This window comes from Geotrypetes seraphini, chromosome 2, assembly GCF_902459505.1.
Source record: "Geotrypetes seraphini chromosome 2, aGeoSer1.1, whole genome shotgun sequence".
In the NCBI taxonomy this organism is placed as follows: Eukaryota; Metazoa; Chordata; class Amphibia; order Gymnophiona; family Dermophiidae; genus Geotrypetes; species Geotrypetes seraphini.
This window is the reverse complement of record NC_047085.1, coordinates 104,054,335-104,071,670: the sequence shown is the minus strand read 5'-3', so window position 1 is coordinate 104,071,670 and position 17,336 is coordinate 104,054,335. Positions and strand designations below refer to the sequence as shown.

The 17,336-nt window shown below is 42.6% G+C and overlaps 1 protein-coding gene across 9 annotated transcripts in view; it reads left to right on the top strand.

The window, feature by feature from the left end:
* CSPP1 (centrosome and spindle pole associated protein 1) overlaps window positions 1-17,336 on the top strand; it is a 328,816-nt gene that overhangs the window by 112,242 nt on the left and 199,238 nt on the right. For all 9 annotated transcript variants that reach the window (XM_033933355.1, XM_033933359.1, XM_033933354.1 and 6 more), the window contains 2 exons: window positions 3,704-3,795; window positions 13,113-13,206. In XM_033933355.1, the coding sequence (XP_033789246.1) occupies window positions 3,704-3,795; window positions 13,113-13,206 (186 nt within the window). The remainder of the gene's footprint in view (window positions 1-3,703; window positions 3,796-13,112; window positions 13,207-17,336) is intronic.

The following is a 17,336-nucleotide window of genomic DNA, read 5'->3' as shown; positions in this document are numbered from 1 at the left end:
TAGCAAGTTTAGCTTTTTCCTCATCAGTCTCCACATAGCAGTTTGTAACTTTTTTCAGCCCCACATTTCCATTTTTTTGCCTTCCTTCTTTCACTAATATACCTGAAAACATTTTTATCACCTTTTTTTATATTTCTAGCCATTTGCGCTTTTGCCAGACATATCTCTCTTGGCTTCTTTCAGTTTCATCTGGTATTCCATTCCGTGCTCCTCCTCCTTGAGTTTTTTTTGTGTGAATATTTCACAAACACCAACTCTCTTTCCTTTATTTTCTCCATCACTTTTTTGGAAAACTATATTGGTTTCCTTTTTCTCTTGCTTTTATTTTCTCCATCACTTTTTTGGAAAACTATATTGGTTTCCTTTTTCTCTTGCTTTTATTTTCCTCACATAAATGTCAGTGGCCAATTTTATTGCTCCTTTCAACTTGGACCATTGTTTTTCTACTTCTCTTATATCCTCCCATCTTGTCAGCTCTTTCTTCTGGTACTCCCTCATTTTGCTAAAGTCCACACATTTGAAATCCAGGACTTAGAGTTTTGTGTGGCCACCCTCCACTTTAGCTGTTATATCAAATCAAACTGTTTGTTGATCACTATCGCCCAGTTGGATACCATCTTGGATACACTTTCCCGATTTGTGAGCACCAGATCCAGCATTGCTTCTTCCCTCACATGCAAGAACTGACTGCAGCCAAACGGGGAGCGGTGCCAGACCAGGCAGGAGCATGGACAGCACTAGCCTGCCTTCTGCGCCGCTCTGCCTGAATTGAAGAAGAGCTGTCCGGTGAGGGAGACAGGCAGGAGCACAGAAAGGGGACTTTAAAAAAAGGTACCAGCGGGGGCCAGTGGGGGGGAGAGAGGGGTATTCGCTCCAAAGATGCACCCTTACGGAGGGAAAAATACAGTAAATATATCAAGTTTCTGCACAATAAACAGCTGAAAGACTAAGTCTGCTATCTATCTAGGTCTGGCAGTGGAAAATAAACCTTATAGAGCTAGTCTATTGTTCAAGAAACCAAGTTATGAAAGCTTAGAAAAATTAGCAGCATGAAACACTAGTCAGTTTGAAAAGTCTATCCCCTCTAGTATCAGAGTTAGCCTGAAAGGGAGAGAAATCTCTCTTTTTTTTTTGTATTATTTTTGAGGAGGGAGAGATCTAGCTTTGAAAACTCAATACAGATATAGAGTCAGCACAATTTAACTAAGTAATTAAAGTTTAGAGAATAGATATCAGGCAGCAAAACCTCTACCCAGACAGTTTAAAATTAAGAATAAGATCAAAGAGCACTTATCAGTGTTGTGGATCAGGTCTTTCATGGCAGATGAAATTTAATGTGGTCAAATGCAAAATGATGCATATTTGGAAGAAAATCCAAATCATAGTTACTAGATGCTGGGGATCAGAGCCCAAGAAAGAGATCTGGGTGTCATTGTAGACAATACACTGAAACCTGCCCAATGCACGGCAGTTGCCAAAAAAACAAACAAGATACTAGGAATGATTAAAAATGGGATGATAAACTAGACTAAGAATGTTATAATGCTCTTTATTGCTCCATGGTGCAACCTCACCTTGAGTATTGCATTCAATTCTGATTGCCTTATCTTCTCTTTCTGGTTGCCTTATGTCAGAGAAGATAAAATTAGAAAAGGCTCAAAAAAGAGTGACCAAGATGATAAAGGGGATGGAACTCCTTTTGTATGAGGAAAGACTAAAGAGGTTAGGACTCTTCAGCTTGGAAAAAAGAAGGCTGAGGGGAAATATGATTGAAATCTACAAAATCCTGAGTGATGTAGAATGGGTATTAGTGGATCGATATATATATATTTTTTTAACTCCATTAAAAGTTACAGAGAGTCACGAGAACTTGCAACAGTCATTCAGCTAGCGGCTCTTCACTGAGCAGGAGCTGGAGGCGGAAGGGAGGTAAAAATAGTCAGTTGGCAGGGACAGGAGGTGGGAGGAATCCCTTCAGTCCTGGCCCACCAGATCTTATGGCAGGCCTGATGGAAGCCTGAAATGCATCGGGAGGAAGGGAGAGGGTACAGGGCAGGGAGGGGGGGTCAAGATGTAGAGCCTGGCAGTTCAGGAAGAGGGGGGGGGGCTTGGTGCAGAGCCTGGCAGGGCACTTGAATATTAATCCCCCTCCGGCTTATATTCGAGTCAACCCTTTTTCCTGCTTTTTGGGGGGTTAAAGGGCTGCCTTGGCTTATATTTGGTTTAGCTTGTATTTGAGTATATATGGTAATCCCTTTATAATCCGATTGGTGCTCAGAATCCACAAGTGGATAGGAAAAACCTTAGCGTGGGGAGCGAACCCCTAAAGCATTTTTCACGGAATCTATCATTACACCACCGATTTTGGTAGAAAGGTGAATAAAATATTTCTAAAAAACCGGTGTGATATTATAATATGTCCATAAAGTGAATAAATATCCAATGCATAAAAGCTTCAAAAATGGTGAACTTAATTAGACTTAACTTAAATGTCCATACAGCGATGGTCCGGCAAGGTTCTGACGCGTTTCGCCGAAAAGGCTTAGTAGGCTTCTTCAGAGAACCCGCAACGCTGTGTGTAAGATTCAGTTGTAAATCCTTCCTAATCAAAAACACAAGGTGAAACTATAATGAAATTCAAAAAGCAAGAAGTATGCAAACTCTCGACGCGGTCGGCTGGATACCTGGTACAGAGGAAAAAACCTTGCATTTCCTGTGACATCCGTGCATTTCCTTGCATTTTTTTTCCTCTGTGCAAGATTTTTTCCTCTGTACCAGGTATCCAGCCGACCGCGTCGAGAGTTTGCATACTTCTTGCTTTTTGAATTTCATTATAGTTTCACCTTGTGTTTTTGATTAGGAAGGATTTACAACTGAATCTTACACACAGCGTTGCGGGTTCTCTGAAGAAGCCTACTAAGCCTTTTCGGCGAAACGCGTCAGAACCTTGCCGGACCATCGCTGTATGGACATTTAAGTTAAGTCTAATTAAGTTCACCATTTTTGAAGCTTTTATGCATTGGATATTTATTCACTTTATGGACATATTATAATATCACACCGGTTTTTTAGAAATATTTTATTCACCTTTCTACCAAAATTGGTGGTGCAATGATAGATTCCGTGAAAAATGCTTTAGGGGTTCGCTCCCCACGCTAAGCTTTTTCCTATCCACTTGTGGATTCTGAGCACCATTCGGGTTCAAAAGGTGTTAAAAATTTCTGTGCATTGTTCCCTTTTTGTTTTTTGTGATTATCATATTTTGGAACAATACTTTGTTTATTCTATACCCAGTTGTTGTGCTTTGGGAATCCCTTTATAATGTCATGGGCATTATTTAAGTCAAGCCTTTCTGATTAGTGATTTAAATTGTGTCCACCCTGATTGCATATGAGGGTCCAATGTATTGAGCCATTCACCAAATACTATCACCAATCTTCTGTTTCTGTACAAATAAAAGAGCATGTCATCCAGGAACCATTTCCAAACTAGTAGTGATTCAAAGCTGGGAGCAGGATATAAATTCCTGGGTCTGTGATGCGAGAGGTTTAAGAAACAACAACAACCCAAAAAACAAACAGACCTTCTTCTGATATTTCCTGTGACCACTTTGTGCTTTCCCAGCCTAGGCACTGTTATGTTTTCATGGAATCTAATTTTATGTAGTTCCAATTTTAACATTTTTCTTTTCTTGCCTTGCCAGATATCAGACAGAGAATAGTTTTCCCGCTAAGGAGCGCTCCAAGTCAGCTGCCATGAAAGAAGTCAATGCACATATATCGGGGTTGCCTCTTGGTAAGGGTGAAAAGTAATTTTATGAATTAAGGAACAAACTTTTTGATTTGTAAGCCCTGAGGACATGGAAATATTTACTGAGCCTGAAATGTAATTTCCCTTGAGCTTGTCTGCGGAGAGGACCATAACTGGATCGAAATGAAATTTAGCAGTGAGTTGTGGATTCTCCTATCCAGTTTGAAACATTGTTACAAATAAGTAGCTGACTGGGGTTTATCTTGGTTTATTATAGCAAGATTCCACCCTTTGCTTTGTACAGTATTTTAGTTTTCCCTTTATTTCTTCCTATGCTTGTCTGCTTTTCTTCCACAGAGTGTTGTGGTTAATTTTGCTAGCTAAATTGCCATTGAACATTTGACCTTTGTAATATTGCTCCTCTGATAGACAGAATCTGAGACTTATGGACATGGTGTTTGTAACTGCTTGACATTTTGACACATATCAATACCTTGCAAATATTTCTCTGTTGGTGTCTTTCACTTTTCTGTTTTTGGAAATCAGACTACAAGTGCCACAACTTATATGCTCCTTTGTAAAAGAATTAGAATTGTAAACTGTGCTTCAAGGCCATTAACGCCCTGAAGAAGGAAAATAGACAAAAGATGAAAATTCATGCAGAATAAGCATGAATCTAGAATTTGTTTTTCACTAATAGCTGATTGACTGTTCCCCTTAACTGTATCCATGACATCTTGTTTGTCTGTCTTGCCTGTTTAGATTGTAAGCTCTTTCGAATAGGGACTGTTTTCTTATTCTTTGTGACTCTGTACAGCGCTTCGTGCGTCTGGTAGCGCTATAGAAATCATTAATAGTAGTACCGTGTTACCCTGAAAATAAGACCTACCCCAAAAATAAGCTCTAGCATGATTTTGGGGGTAAGTCTTAATATAAGCTCTAGTCGCTTATATTTCCCCGCTCCCCGTGTGCGCCCACCGCCGACCCTTCCATTTCTCCCTCCTATCTGAATCCGGCCGTGAGACCGAAATACCTGGTAACAAATGGCAGCGTTGGCACCACAGGCTGTATTGCGACCTGCCCTTCCCACTCCCGGCTGTTCTGTGCCACATTGCTGATGACTGCCCAGAAGTGAGAAGGGCAGGCCATAGTGCAACCTGTGCTGCCGACGCTGCCATTTGTTCCTAGGTATTTCGGCTTGCGGTTGGGGTTTGGATGGGAGGGAGAGATGAAAGGGTCAGTGGGGGGAGGTGTGCACAGCGGCAGGGGGGATGGGAGGGATAGAAAGATGCACATGGGGATGGGAAGAAGAGGGATAGAAGCTGCAAAGGTTCTGCTGCACAAGGGATGGGAGGGAGGGATAGAAGCTGCAAGGGTGAGAGGGGAGGAAAGATGCTGCACATGTAGGAGAGAGAAAGAAAATAGGAAGAATTGGGGTGGAAGGGAGAGATAATCATTGTACATGAAAAAAAAATAAGAATTACCCGAAAATAAGACCTAATGCTTTTTTTGGGCCCAACATTAATATGACAATGTCTTATTTTGGGGAAACATTGTAGTAGTAGTAAAAGATAATTGCTTTTACTACATTCTCTGGCAACAAATGCCAAAGTTTTTAATTACACGTTGAACAAAGAAATATTTTCTCTGGTTTCTTTTATATTTTTCTTATAAATCTTTATTCATTTTTAATCATTCAACAAGTGTACAATTTAATATCATACATATTCTTGAAAACATCACTTGTAAGTCTATCAAGAAAAACAACATTTGTATATATATAAACCCATAACCCACCCCCCTTCCCATTATTATTAATAATATACACAATAAAATAAGAACCCTTCTCCCTCCCTATTATTCATGGTGTATATTTCAATAAAATAACTGGTGTTTAATCATCACAAAAAGATGTCAATGGCCCTCATATTTTAGAAAAGGTCTTATAATTTCCATTTTGTACAGCTGGTTTCTTTTAAATTTACTGCTTAGTAGCTTCATTGCATAGCCTCTAGTTCTAGGGTTTGCGGAAGTTTCGCCCCCCACATTTCGCCCCCAGGAATTCGCCCCTCACATTTCGCCCCCCACATTTCGCCCCCAGGTATGTTTCGCCCCCGGAAGTTTTGCCCCCACACATTTCGCCCCCCGGATGTTTCGCCCCCACACATTTCGCCCCCGCACATTTCGCCCCTGAGCGTTTTTTCCCCTAGTACTCCATTTGTCACGAGATCAGTTGTCTAAGCCGGGGGAAAGCAGAGAAGCGCTGACATCACTCCTGGGTCCCGCTGGAGCGCCGGGGGAAAGCAGAGAAGCGCTGAAATCACTCCTGGGTCCCGCTGGAGCGCGCTGATAAGTGTCAGACTATTCCTCTCGCAGGCGATTTCTTTGCCGACACGACGGCGTTTTTCCTCTAGTACTCCATTTGTCACGAGATCAGTTGTCTAAGCCGGGGGAAAGCAGAGAAGCGCTGACATCACTCTCGCAGGCGATTTCTTTGCCGACACGACGGCAGGCTACAAATTCAAAGTAAATGGTGTTTTATAACCTGGCTGGGAAATGCGACAAAGTCGGCTTTATTTGCAGTAGTATTTAAAATAATTTTGGGTCACACTACATACATACATACATACATACTAGGGGAAAACGCTCAGGGGCGAAATGTGCGGGGGCGAAATGTATGTATAGTCGCCAGTGCTAAATTCGGCCAATCTGGCGCCAATGACTTTGCAAAATTCTACAGAGCTTAACCGCCAGCGCTTCTATAAATATAACGTGTTCTTGCCTCTTGGTCATTTAGTCCTTTCGATTTCCGAATTGGCGCTTGATTAACTGATCTGTGTAGTGATTTGTTTATTTATGGATTCTGTTCTTTCAAAGCGTGGCAAGAAGAAGCTAGTTTACGAAAATCATATTTATGTATTCTCTAAACGAACAGCAGATGACAGCCATGCTATTTGGGTATGCGAAAAGCGGTCAAGGTGTAAAGGACGCGTTTGGACTGAAGGAATTGATGGCGAAGTTGTGAAAATCGTAAATATACATAATCATGCAGCACAGGCAGCAAGGCCTGAAGTAGTTCGATTAATCAATGAAGTTACTTCCAGGGCAAGGTCGACACAGGAGACGCCACAGCAGATTCTCAGTGAGGTCATTTCAGGCAGCCATGCAAACGTTGGAGCGCTTCTGCCTAGAAAAGATTCGCTAAAGAGATCAATTCGATCGTCAAGACAAGTCGAGGGTATGCCGCGGCTGCCTCAAACCATTGATCAACTCGTCATCCCACCAGAATTTCAGGAGATCATTATCAATGGCGTCCAACAGCAATTTCTTTTGTGGGACTCGGGTAAACTTTTCTCTTCAAGCTATTAGCATTATGTACTCGTACATGTAGGCGTTATTTGCTCGCATTTTATATCACTTTGTGGCACATAAAATGGCCAAAAATTCCTTAATTTATTAGAATTGGTCAAACAAGTATGTCTGAGTCTTCTAAGCCGTTTTAAGCGTTTTCTTGAATTATTGTTGCTATATAATCTTCCACATTTAATTTTACTAAATTACTTCGTACAATTTTTGGTAGAATTTTAGTAGAATTTGTGAAACATTCCATTAACGTAATAGCTCAAAAAAATTAAGAAAAAATATTTTTTTTGGCTTTCGGAATTTTTTGATGCCAGCGAATAGAGCTCGTCGAAAAATGGTGTTTTTTCTGCACCCCTGACTATTTCTGACCCTTTTTTGGACTTTGAAAAGCCCATGTATGTCCCGTCCCAACTGAGGGGTTTCCTCCATCCACCGCCTAAATTTATGCCTAAATTATTTTTATTTTTATTCAGGGACTGGAACCAGCCGAATATTGATATTTGGAACGAGGGATAATCTCCACTCGTTGGCACAGAGCAGTGAATGGTTCGCTGATGGCACGTTTTCTACTGCACCAGCTTTGTTCGAGCAGCTTTATACGATTCATGCAGTTCACGGTGGTGTCATCATTCCAGCATTGTACGCGCTGTTGCCGAACAAGACCCGAACAACCTATCGACAGATGCTGCAGCAGCTTAAGAATATGCAGCCAGGTCTCCAACCGCAGCAGTTGATGACCGATTTTGAACAAGCTGCAATTCAAGCGTTTGAAATCGAGTTTCCTAACATCGAGAAAACAGGCTGCTTCTTCCACTTGTCGCAGTCAATATGGCGAAGAGTTCAGAATGAAGGATTGAAAGTGCGCTACCAAAATGACCACGAATTTGCCCAGTGGATCCGCATGATACCAGCTCTTGCTTTTCTGCCTCCGGCCATTGTTGTGCAATCATTTGAAGAGCTGCTGGACGATCCCAAATTTCCAGAAGAAGCAGTACCCATTGCCAACTATTTCGAGGACACCTACATTGGTCGAATGAACCGAAGAGGACGCCAGAATCCATTGTTTCCAGTTGTGTTTTGGAATGTTCATCAACGAACGTTGAAAGGCCAACATCGGACGAACAATGACGTCGAGGGCTGGCATCGCAGCTTTCAAGAAACCTGCGGCTCAATTTTCCCCAATATATACCGCTTCATCAACTGCTTGAAAAGACAGCAAGGCCTTCACAATTTTGAAATCACGCAGATTATAGCCGGCAATCCTGTCAATGCGCGAAACAAGAAATACGCGGCGATTTCTGCAAGGATTCGGCATATTGTGGAGGACTTGGGCAATCGAAATTTGATCGACTATCTCAGAGGAATAGCATACAATTTTGAATTTTGATTGACGTTCGTGCTTCTGACTTTTAGGTTCACTTTATCACTGTATTTCATTTTACTTGTTATTTGACTGTGTTGTGTTTGGACTGTTATTTCATTTGACAGGTTAGTTTTTGTTCACTTTATCACTTCATTTTACTTGTTATTTGACTGTGTTGTGTTTGGACTGTTATTTCATTTGACAGGTTAGTTTTTGTTCACTTTATCACTGTATTTCATTTTACTTGTTATTTGACTGTGTTGTGTTTGGACTGTTATTTCATTTGACAGGTTAGTTTTTGTTCACTTTATCACTGTATTTCATTTTACTTGTTATTTGACTGTTTTGTTTTGCACAGTAAAAAATAAAAAAATTAAATGATAAACATCACAGAAATCAATGACTTCGCTCTGGGGATAAAGGAGACATCTCCACCAAATTTTCGATTTTTGAAACAAATCACCATTTTAACATGATAAAATAAAGCAAAAAAAGTAAATTATGTATTTTGGTCCTCTCAAATTCTGAAAAATCCTGTTTTGGTCCCGGCGGACCAGTGACTTCTCAGACAAAAATCAGGTAAAAAATACCTACTTAATCATTTTAACTTTTTTTATTTTATTTTTTCATTTTAATCCGGGGGCATGAAGAGAAAAGTTTACCCGAGTCCCACAAAAGAAATTGCTGTTGCGCTCCAACGTTTGCATGGCTGCCTGAAATGACCCCAAAAAAGAATCTATGGCAACATGGACCCACTGGAAGAACTTGAGCACAGTGAAAATAATGCTTGAGGAGAGTGGAAAGGTGCAGTTCGAGAGAGGAGACGGTACCATGCAGTGGGAGTCGGGTGAGAGCACCGATCTGCAGTTGGATTTTTTATGTTTTTGTTTTAAGTTGAAAGCCGGATTTTTTATGTTTTTATTTTAAGTTGAAAGCCGGCGCTGCAGTTCCTTTCTCGATCCTGGTGCAGTTACCATTGCTTCCCTTCCCATCCGATCGTACCATTCGCTCCACCCAACCTCCTCGGAGTGAACGGAAGAGAGGTGAGCGGAGAGCAAATAAGAGGCGCTTGAGACAAACCTTGAAGATGGGGGTCATAATCCAACGCTCAGGGGCGAAATGTGCGGGGGCGAAATGTGTGGGGGCGAAACATCCGGGGGGCGAAATGTGCGGGGGCGAAATGTGTGGGGACGAAACATCCGGGGGGCGAAATGTGCGGGGGCGAATTGTGAGGGGCGAATTGCTGGGGGCGAAATGTGGGGGGCGAACCTTCCGGATCCCTAGTTCTAGTATGTTTGGAAAGAGTAAGTATGCGATTCACATCTACCTGTTCCACTTCACTTTGCATTTTATACACATCTATCATATCTCACCTGAGTTGTTGCTTCTTCAAACTGAAGAGCCCTAGCTGTTAGCCTTTCCTCATAGAGCAGTCCTATTCCCTTTATCTTTTTTGTCACCCTTCTCTGAACCTTTTCTAATTCTGTTATATCTTTTTTTGAGATGCAATGACCAGAATTGCTCACAGTATTCAAGGGTTCAGTCACACCATAGAGCAATGCAAAGAGATTATAATAATCTTATTTTTGTTTTCCATTCCTTTCCTAATTATTCCTAACATTCTATTTGCTTTCTTCCCTGCAACTGCACACTGAGCAGAGGATTTCAACAATGACACCCAGAGGAAGATTCTCAAAACTCGCCAGCGAGTTGATGTAGTGGGAGCAATTTTTGTTTTACAGGTGATTCTCAGCATAATGGCATGAAAATTATATGCACTTTATTTGTGCAGAGAATCACCGGTAAAGAGCAGGAGGAACTGTGCATGGCGCTTGTTCAGAAGAGCAATCGCTAAGCACAGCTCCTCCTTTCTGTCAAAGCTTCATTCCCTGCCCTGATCAACTGAGCCACGGGTCTCCCGAGTCCTGCTGGTTCAGCTGTTTGACCAGCAGGCAGAGCAGCAAAGGGAAATATTCCCCACCCCCTGTACAAGCTCAGCAGGAGGTATGCCCACTCACTTTTACCACCGAGGTCCCCCGCCCCATGAAAACCTCCTGGCACTCCAGTAACCCCTGGGATGCTACTGGCAGGAGGGATGCCCACTCCTTCCTGTCACTGGGGTCCCCAACAGTCCCTCCGACACTCTTTGCAGGAGGGAGACCCACTCCCTCCCGCAACCAGGATCCCTCGTCTCCCCTGACAGCCTCCCCAACACTTCTGGCAGGAGGGATGCCCACTTCTGTCCCCCTTCCCCCCTCTCCCTCGGGTACCTCATGACCAAGTCTGGCCGGAAGGATGCCTACTTCCTCCAGCTGGCAGGCCCACCACTTCAAAATGGCAGGTTTTCCTCTTCCTGGGATATACTGGGGTGGGGCCCAAGGCTCTGAATCGCCTAAAGGCGCCCCCCCCCCCCAACAGCACACCTCCAACACTCGCGGCAGGAGGGATTCCCATTTCTTTCCATGGCCAGGATTCTCCACCCCCTTGAACCTCTACAACGAAGGCCAGCCAGAGGGATGCCTATGGTCCTACAGTTGGCAGGCCCGTCTCTTCAAAATGGTAGGCTTTCCCTTTCCTGGAGCATCCTGGGATGTACTGAAGTGGGGCCTAAGGCTCTGATTTACCTAAGGAGAGTGGTGGGAGTGTCGGGGGTGGGGAGGTCCTGGCAGTGGGAGGGGAGTAGACTTCCCTCCTGCTGGGAGTATCGGGGTGCTGTTGTCAGAGGTGGGGACATGGGACCCCGGTGGTGAGATGGAGTGGGCATCCCTCCTACTGTGAGTTGGAGGGGGACGGATGTTGGTGTGCTGTTGGTAGGAAGGGGGAGGCGGGGCTGAGGACCCGGGCAGTGTGAGGGAGTGGGCATCCCTCCTGCTATCCTTCAAATTTGGGTTTTTAAAAAAAAAAATTTAATTTACGGGGGTGGTGGTTCTGAGCTGTTGAGCCTTACTTTCCTGTCGGTGCCTGAGCCAATCAGCGCTCAGGCACTGACCAGAAAGTAAAACTATGATAGCTCAGATCCTGCCAGAAAATTTTCCCCACAAATATTGCACAACAAAGTTAGGGGAATCACCCAGAATGTTCATTTAAATATTAGTGACCCTATTTTACTACCATTTTAATAGTAATGACCTCATTGTACTGCATTTGCATAACAAAGTTGGAGGAGAGTGTGGCATAGTGGTTAGAGCTACAGCCTCATCACTCTGAGGTTGTGGGTTCAAACCCTGTGCTGCTCCCTGTGACCCTGGGCAAGTCACTTAATCCTCTACTGCCTCAGGTACATTAGAAAGATTGTGAGCCCACCGAGATAGATCGGGAAAATGCTTGAAGTACCTGTATGTAAACTGTTTTGAGTGTGGTTGTATAACTACAAAAAGTGGTATACAAGTCCCAATCCCTAAACTGTTAGGAAGCTTGGAAAAGGTCGTTCTGATAATCAGCTGGTGAAATACTGGCATGCTAGACTGGCTGGAACTGGTTTAGAGATTATTGTTAGGGACACAGTAAGTTTTGAGAATTCAGCCTCTAGATCCTTTTCCTGGGTGGTGATTCCTAATGTGGAACCTTTCATCACATAGCTATAGTTTGGGTTCCTCTTTCCCACTCTGCACTTGCTCACATTAAACATCATCTGCCATTTGGCTGCCTAGTCTCCCAGTCTTGTAAGGTCCTCTTGCAATTTTTCACAATCCTCTTGTGGTTTACAGCTTTGAATAGCTTAGTGTCACAGTAGTTATTTCCATTTCTAAATCACTTATAAATATGTTAAAAAGCAGTGGTCTTGGCATAGATCCCTGGGGAACCACACTGTCTACCCATCTTATTGACAATTTAACACTACTCTGTTTCTATTTTTCAACCAGTTTTTAATCCACAATAGGACATTATCTGCCAAGAGGATTGTGAATTATCCAGGGTGCAAGTGCTCTCAGGGTAGCATGGTTGATCAAGGATTGTGCAAAGATGATTTGCAATTCTGAAAAAAATGAGCCTACCATCAGACAAGTGGCCCAGAAGTTTAGGGGAGCCACATCTGTGTATCTCAGCTAGCAGACTGTCATTACAATGGCTGGGCTAGGTGGGAAGTAGGAGGGTGATTAGAAAAGGTACGGGTGGATGTTCATATAGCTGTAATCCCAGGTGTGTTATCTCCAATTGAACTGAAAGTCTAGGTCTAAAAACAGGAGGATCCTGCCAGACAAATATTGTGGACACAAATGTGCTATTTTACATTTTTCACAAGACTATTATTAAAGCTAGGTCATCAGACACAGTTATGCAGGTCTGCAGACTACCAGAGAGCCATAATTGTGCTATGGGAGGCACTGGGGTGAGTGTGTTTGCCTGTGTTGTTTTTTTTTAATTTACAGTGGCTGTGGCTGGATGTATACAGGTCACTTATTATACTGCCTTTCCACCTTAAAGTTGTGGATATCTTCTAAGCAGCAGAACACATATTGCTCATAGCACTCCACCTCTGTCTGTAATTTCAGTTTGGTGTTTGTGCAGTTAAGAGACTTCTACGAATTATAGAGGAGATCTCTCTGCAGTGGTGAAAACATGAGTATCGAACAAGTATCTTTCATCTTATGAAGTTGTGAGTGAGCTTTATGAATTGTATGTTTGTTTCTCTCAGGTGTCCAAGATGAAGCGGCTTTGCAGAAAAGAAAAGAAGCATACAGACAAGAACTGATGGAACAGATAGCTGAGCAACAGAGGAACAAAAGACGGTAATGTGAGACCACTAATATTTGATCACAGATTCACTCTGATCTAAGCATAGAAATAGAACCTTGGCACTTGGATCTCAAGCTCATTTCTGAGAAGTCACAAATTTTCCCAGTCATTTGTGTGTTGTAAGATGGGATGTGGAAATTCCAATTTTCTCTCTGCAGAGATTTAATCATTTATTTAACCCAGGAGAGGAGTTTGGAAAGTACTTAATCCATCTTCGAGTCTCTACTATAGTTGATAATAGAATCGGATGTATGTATGTATGTATGTATGTATGTTCCAGCACAACTCCGAAATGCAAGGAGCGATTTCAACCAAACTTGGTACACGTATTACTTATTATCTGGGAACAGACACAGTAGGGGTGGGAAGGGGGTGAAATGTAACAATGCCTCCAAAACGACAGATATTAGTATCTAATCCATAATTTTTCAAGCATAGTTACTGCAGGGAGAAATTTCAACCAAACACTGTAACAATGCCTCCACTGCTGTAACAGTGCCTCCAAGGAAACGTAAGGCAATTGGCCAAGTGGAAAGGGGGAGAGGATGCGAGAGAGCTGCTACATCTAGAGCTTCATAGACTGGGATAAATAACCGGGATAAATACACACCTGGAATAAATACCCAGGCAACGTTGGCAATCTGCTAGGAGTTGATAAAGCTTGCAGTCTCTTATGGTGTGGGCCTCAGAGAAGCTGTGAAAGATAGGTATGCAATGGAGAGAGTTTCTTTAAAGATAGATAGTTAAGGAGGTGAGGGTTAGAATTAAAGATTACTGTTCAAATACTTCAAATGTTCTTTGCTGTTACAGTCAACCCACCTTTATTTTCAGAAGGTACCCCGATGAGGAGATAGATTTTCCTATGAAAAGACATTTTCTTTTACAGTATTATTTACGAGTATTTTACTTCCATTTGGAATAAAATTTTTACTTCAAGTGGTTTAAATAATTAAAACAATTCAGAAAAGCAGTACAAATCAAACTTGGACCATAGCACTTCAAAAACAAAATAATAGCAGGACAAAACTGTGAGAAACAATTGATGTAGGGAGAGGAGAAATAGCACATCAGTTACCTTAGACCAGTGGTAGGCAATTCTGGTCCTCGAGAGCTGGAGCCAGGTCAGGTTTTCAGGATATTCACAATGAATATGTATGAGATAGATTTGCATGCACTGCCTCCTTGAGATGCAAATTTATCTCATTCATATTTATTGTGGATATCCTGAAAACCTGACCTGGCACTGGCTCTCAATGACCAGAATTGCCTATCCCTGCCTTAGACAAATGAGCCAAAACAGAAATTCAGAAGGAAAGGAGACAAGTAGGAAACATAATCCAGATAACAGACATATGTACAACTTGACAATTGTATTATACTCTGTTAGATGGTATAACTAACACTTTGGTCTGCGACTATCTCAAGGAGTTTGACTTCGGTTCCGGGGAAGATGGCGGAAAAGCTGATAAAAGACAGCATCGAAGAGCATCTAGAAAGGAATAAACTGATGAAAACAAACTTATTGCACTTCTTCGAAGGAATGAACAAACGGATGGACAAAGGGGACCCCATAAACATCGTATACTTAGATTTCCAAAAAGCCTTTGACAAGTACCCCATGAACGCCTACTACGGAAACTGAAAAACCATGGGGTGGAAGAAGACGTACATAGATGGATCAAAAATTGGTTGGCGGGTAGAAAGCAAAGGGTGGGAGTGAAGGACCACTACTCGGACTGGAGGAGGGTCACGAGTGGTGTTCCGCAGGGGTCGGTACTCAGACCGCTACTGTTCGGTGTATTTATAAATGATCTAGAAACAGGGACGAAGTGCGAAGTAATAAAATTCGCAGACAACGCCAAACTATTTAGTGGAGTTAGGACTAAAGATGACTATGAAAATTTACAAAGGGACCTGAACAAACTAGAAGAGTGGGCGACGAGATGGCAGATGAAGTTTAATGTAGAGAAATGTAAAGTCTTGCATGTAGGAAATAGAAACCCGAAGTACAGCTATACGATGGGAGGGCTGGTAATGAGTGAAAGTACCCAAGAAAAGGACTTGGGGGTAATAGTGGACAACACAATGAAGCCGTCAGCACAGTGCGCAGCGGCCTCTAAGAAGACGAATAGAATGCTGGGTACTATCAAGAAAGGTATTACAACCAGAACGAAAGAAGTTATCCTGCCGTTGTATCGGGCGATGGTGCGCCCACATCTGTAGTACTGCATCCAATATTGGTCGCCGTACCTTAAGAAGGATATGGCAGTACTCGAGAGGGTTCAGAAAAGAGTGACACGATTGATAAAAGGTATGGAAAACCTTTCACATGCTGAAACTGGAGCTCTTTTCCCTGGAAAAGCGGAGACTTGGAGGGGACAAAATAGAGACTTACAAGATCATGAAGGGCATGGAGAAAGTGGAGAGGGACAGATTCTTCAAACTTTCAAAAACTACAAGAACGAGAGGGCATTCGGAAAAGTTAAAAGGGACTGATTCAGAACCAATGCTAGGAAGTTCTTCTTCACTCAAAGGGCGCTTCCGGAGGGTGTGATAGGACAGAGTACGGTTTGGGGGGTTCAAGAAGGGATTAGATAATTTCCTGAAGGAAAAGGGGATAGAAGGGTATAAAAAAAGAAAACGATGGTGAAAATTTATGATGTTTTTGGGTAACGCCCACAGTGCGCTTTCTAGTGCACGTTGTCTAAGGGACATACCCAGGTGAAAACCTAAAAGAAAAGATTATGCCCCATAAACTGACAATTCACCGCCGTTCATTATTTAACACTTGTGTTGATTATTGTTGCTAAGTGCTGTGAGCAATATCGAGACTTAGGAAAGCAGGTCTTTTGCGAGTGGTTCTTCAGTCAGCCAGGCTGCGGACCCTCTGCAGCCTAAGAAGTGCAAGTGTAAATCTAAGGGTGGCTCTACGCCCCAGGGACTAGATACTTTCTCTTACTTTATGAAGTTTTTGTGGTCAGTTTCAAAGCAGATTTTCTGCTGCTGGGTAGTCTCTGTTTTCCTCTAAGGCATTTTTGGGTGGCGTGATGCCCTTCAGAATGTCCTCACTTCATCCCTCTCTGGCTGCTGTTTGTTTGTTTATTTTTTCATTTATTTAGCCCGTCCTCCCAAAGGAGCCCAGAATGGGTTACAAGAGTACATTCACAGTATAAGCAGGACAAACTTTGGTGGGAAAAACAAACTTGGTGTACATAGAGGTATGAATTTCAGCTTTTACAATATAGTCTTAACATACAAATTTGGAAATATAGACTTAGTGGACATAGGGTGTTTTAAAATTGCAGCATTTTCCGAAAAGACATAGCCTATGGTGGTTTAAATTACATAATTTTCCGTATGGACATAGCCTAACATAATGTAAAATAGCTTTGTAGGTTTGTGCCTCATTGAAGTTTGGTGGGTTTTTGGTCCGCCGTAAGGGTCAGTCAGGGATGCAGACGTAAGCTAAGGAGCTGGGTTTGTAAAGAGGAAAGTTTTCAAGGCCTTCCTGAAGTTCCATAGACTGTTTAAAGATCTGACAGATGGGAGGGATGATATGCCATAATCTGGGTATGAACTAGGAATAAGAGCATTTCCGGGCTGTTTCAGAGTGTCCGGGTGAGGTGTGCCTTTTTTGTTTTGAGTGTCGCTAGTTTGCATTCTTTCAGGAGGGCTTTCCAGGTAGCTTTATCTTCAGTGATCTGTGTTTTGCACCAGATTTTTTCAGCTTTCCTGACTCTCTGTTTTCATTCTTTCAAGTATTCTGTGAACCAGGGTGATGAGAAAGATCTTGTGTTTGTTTTGACTTCTTTGGCTATGGCTAATTTTTCCTCCTGCACAGGATCTGGGGGAGCCGAACACTGATCCTGTCCTTTCTGATCTATTGTTTGACAGTGCAACCCTTCCTGGATCGGGGGGATATGGACTTGGGTGTTGGGTCTGAGGATCCCTTGGGGCTCCGGATCCTGGTGTTGATCTTGCTGTCCTGCGATTATTTAAGTTTGCGGCTCTGCCTGATCTCATTGCTGAATCCTTGCAGGAATTGAACTTAGCCAGCTCTGTCCACTTTGGACATTTCCACTCCTTTGTGGATGCCTTATATGACCTTACAGTGCTGGCCAAG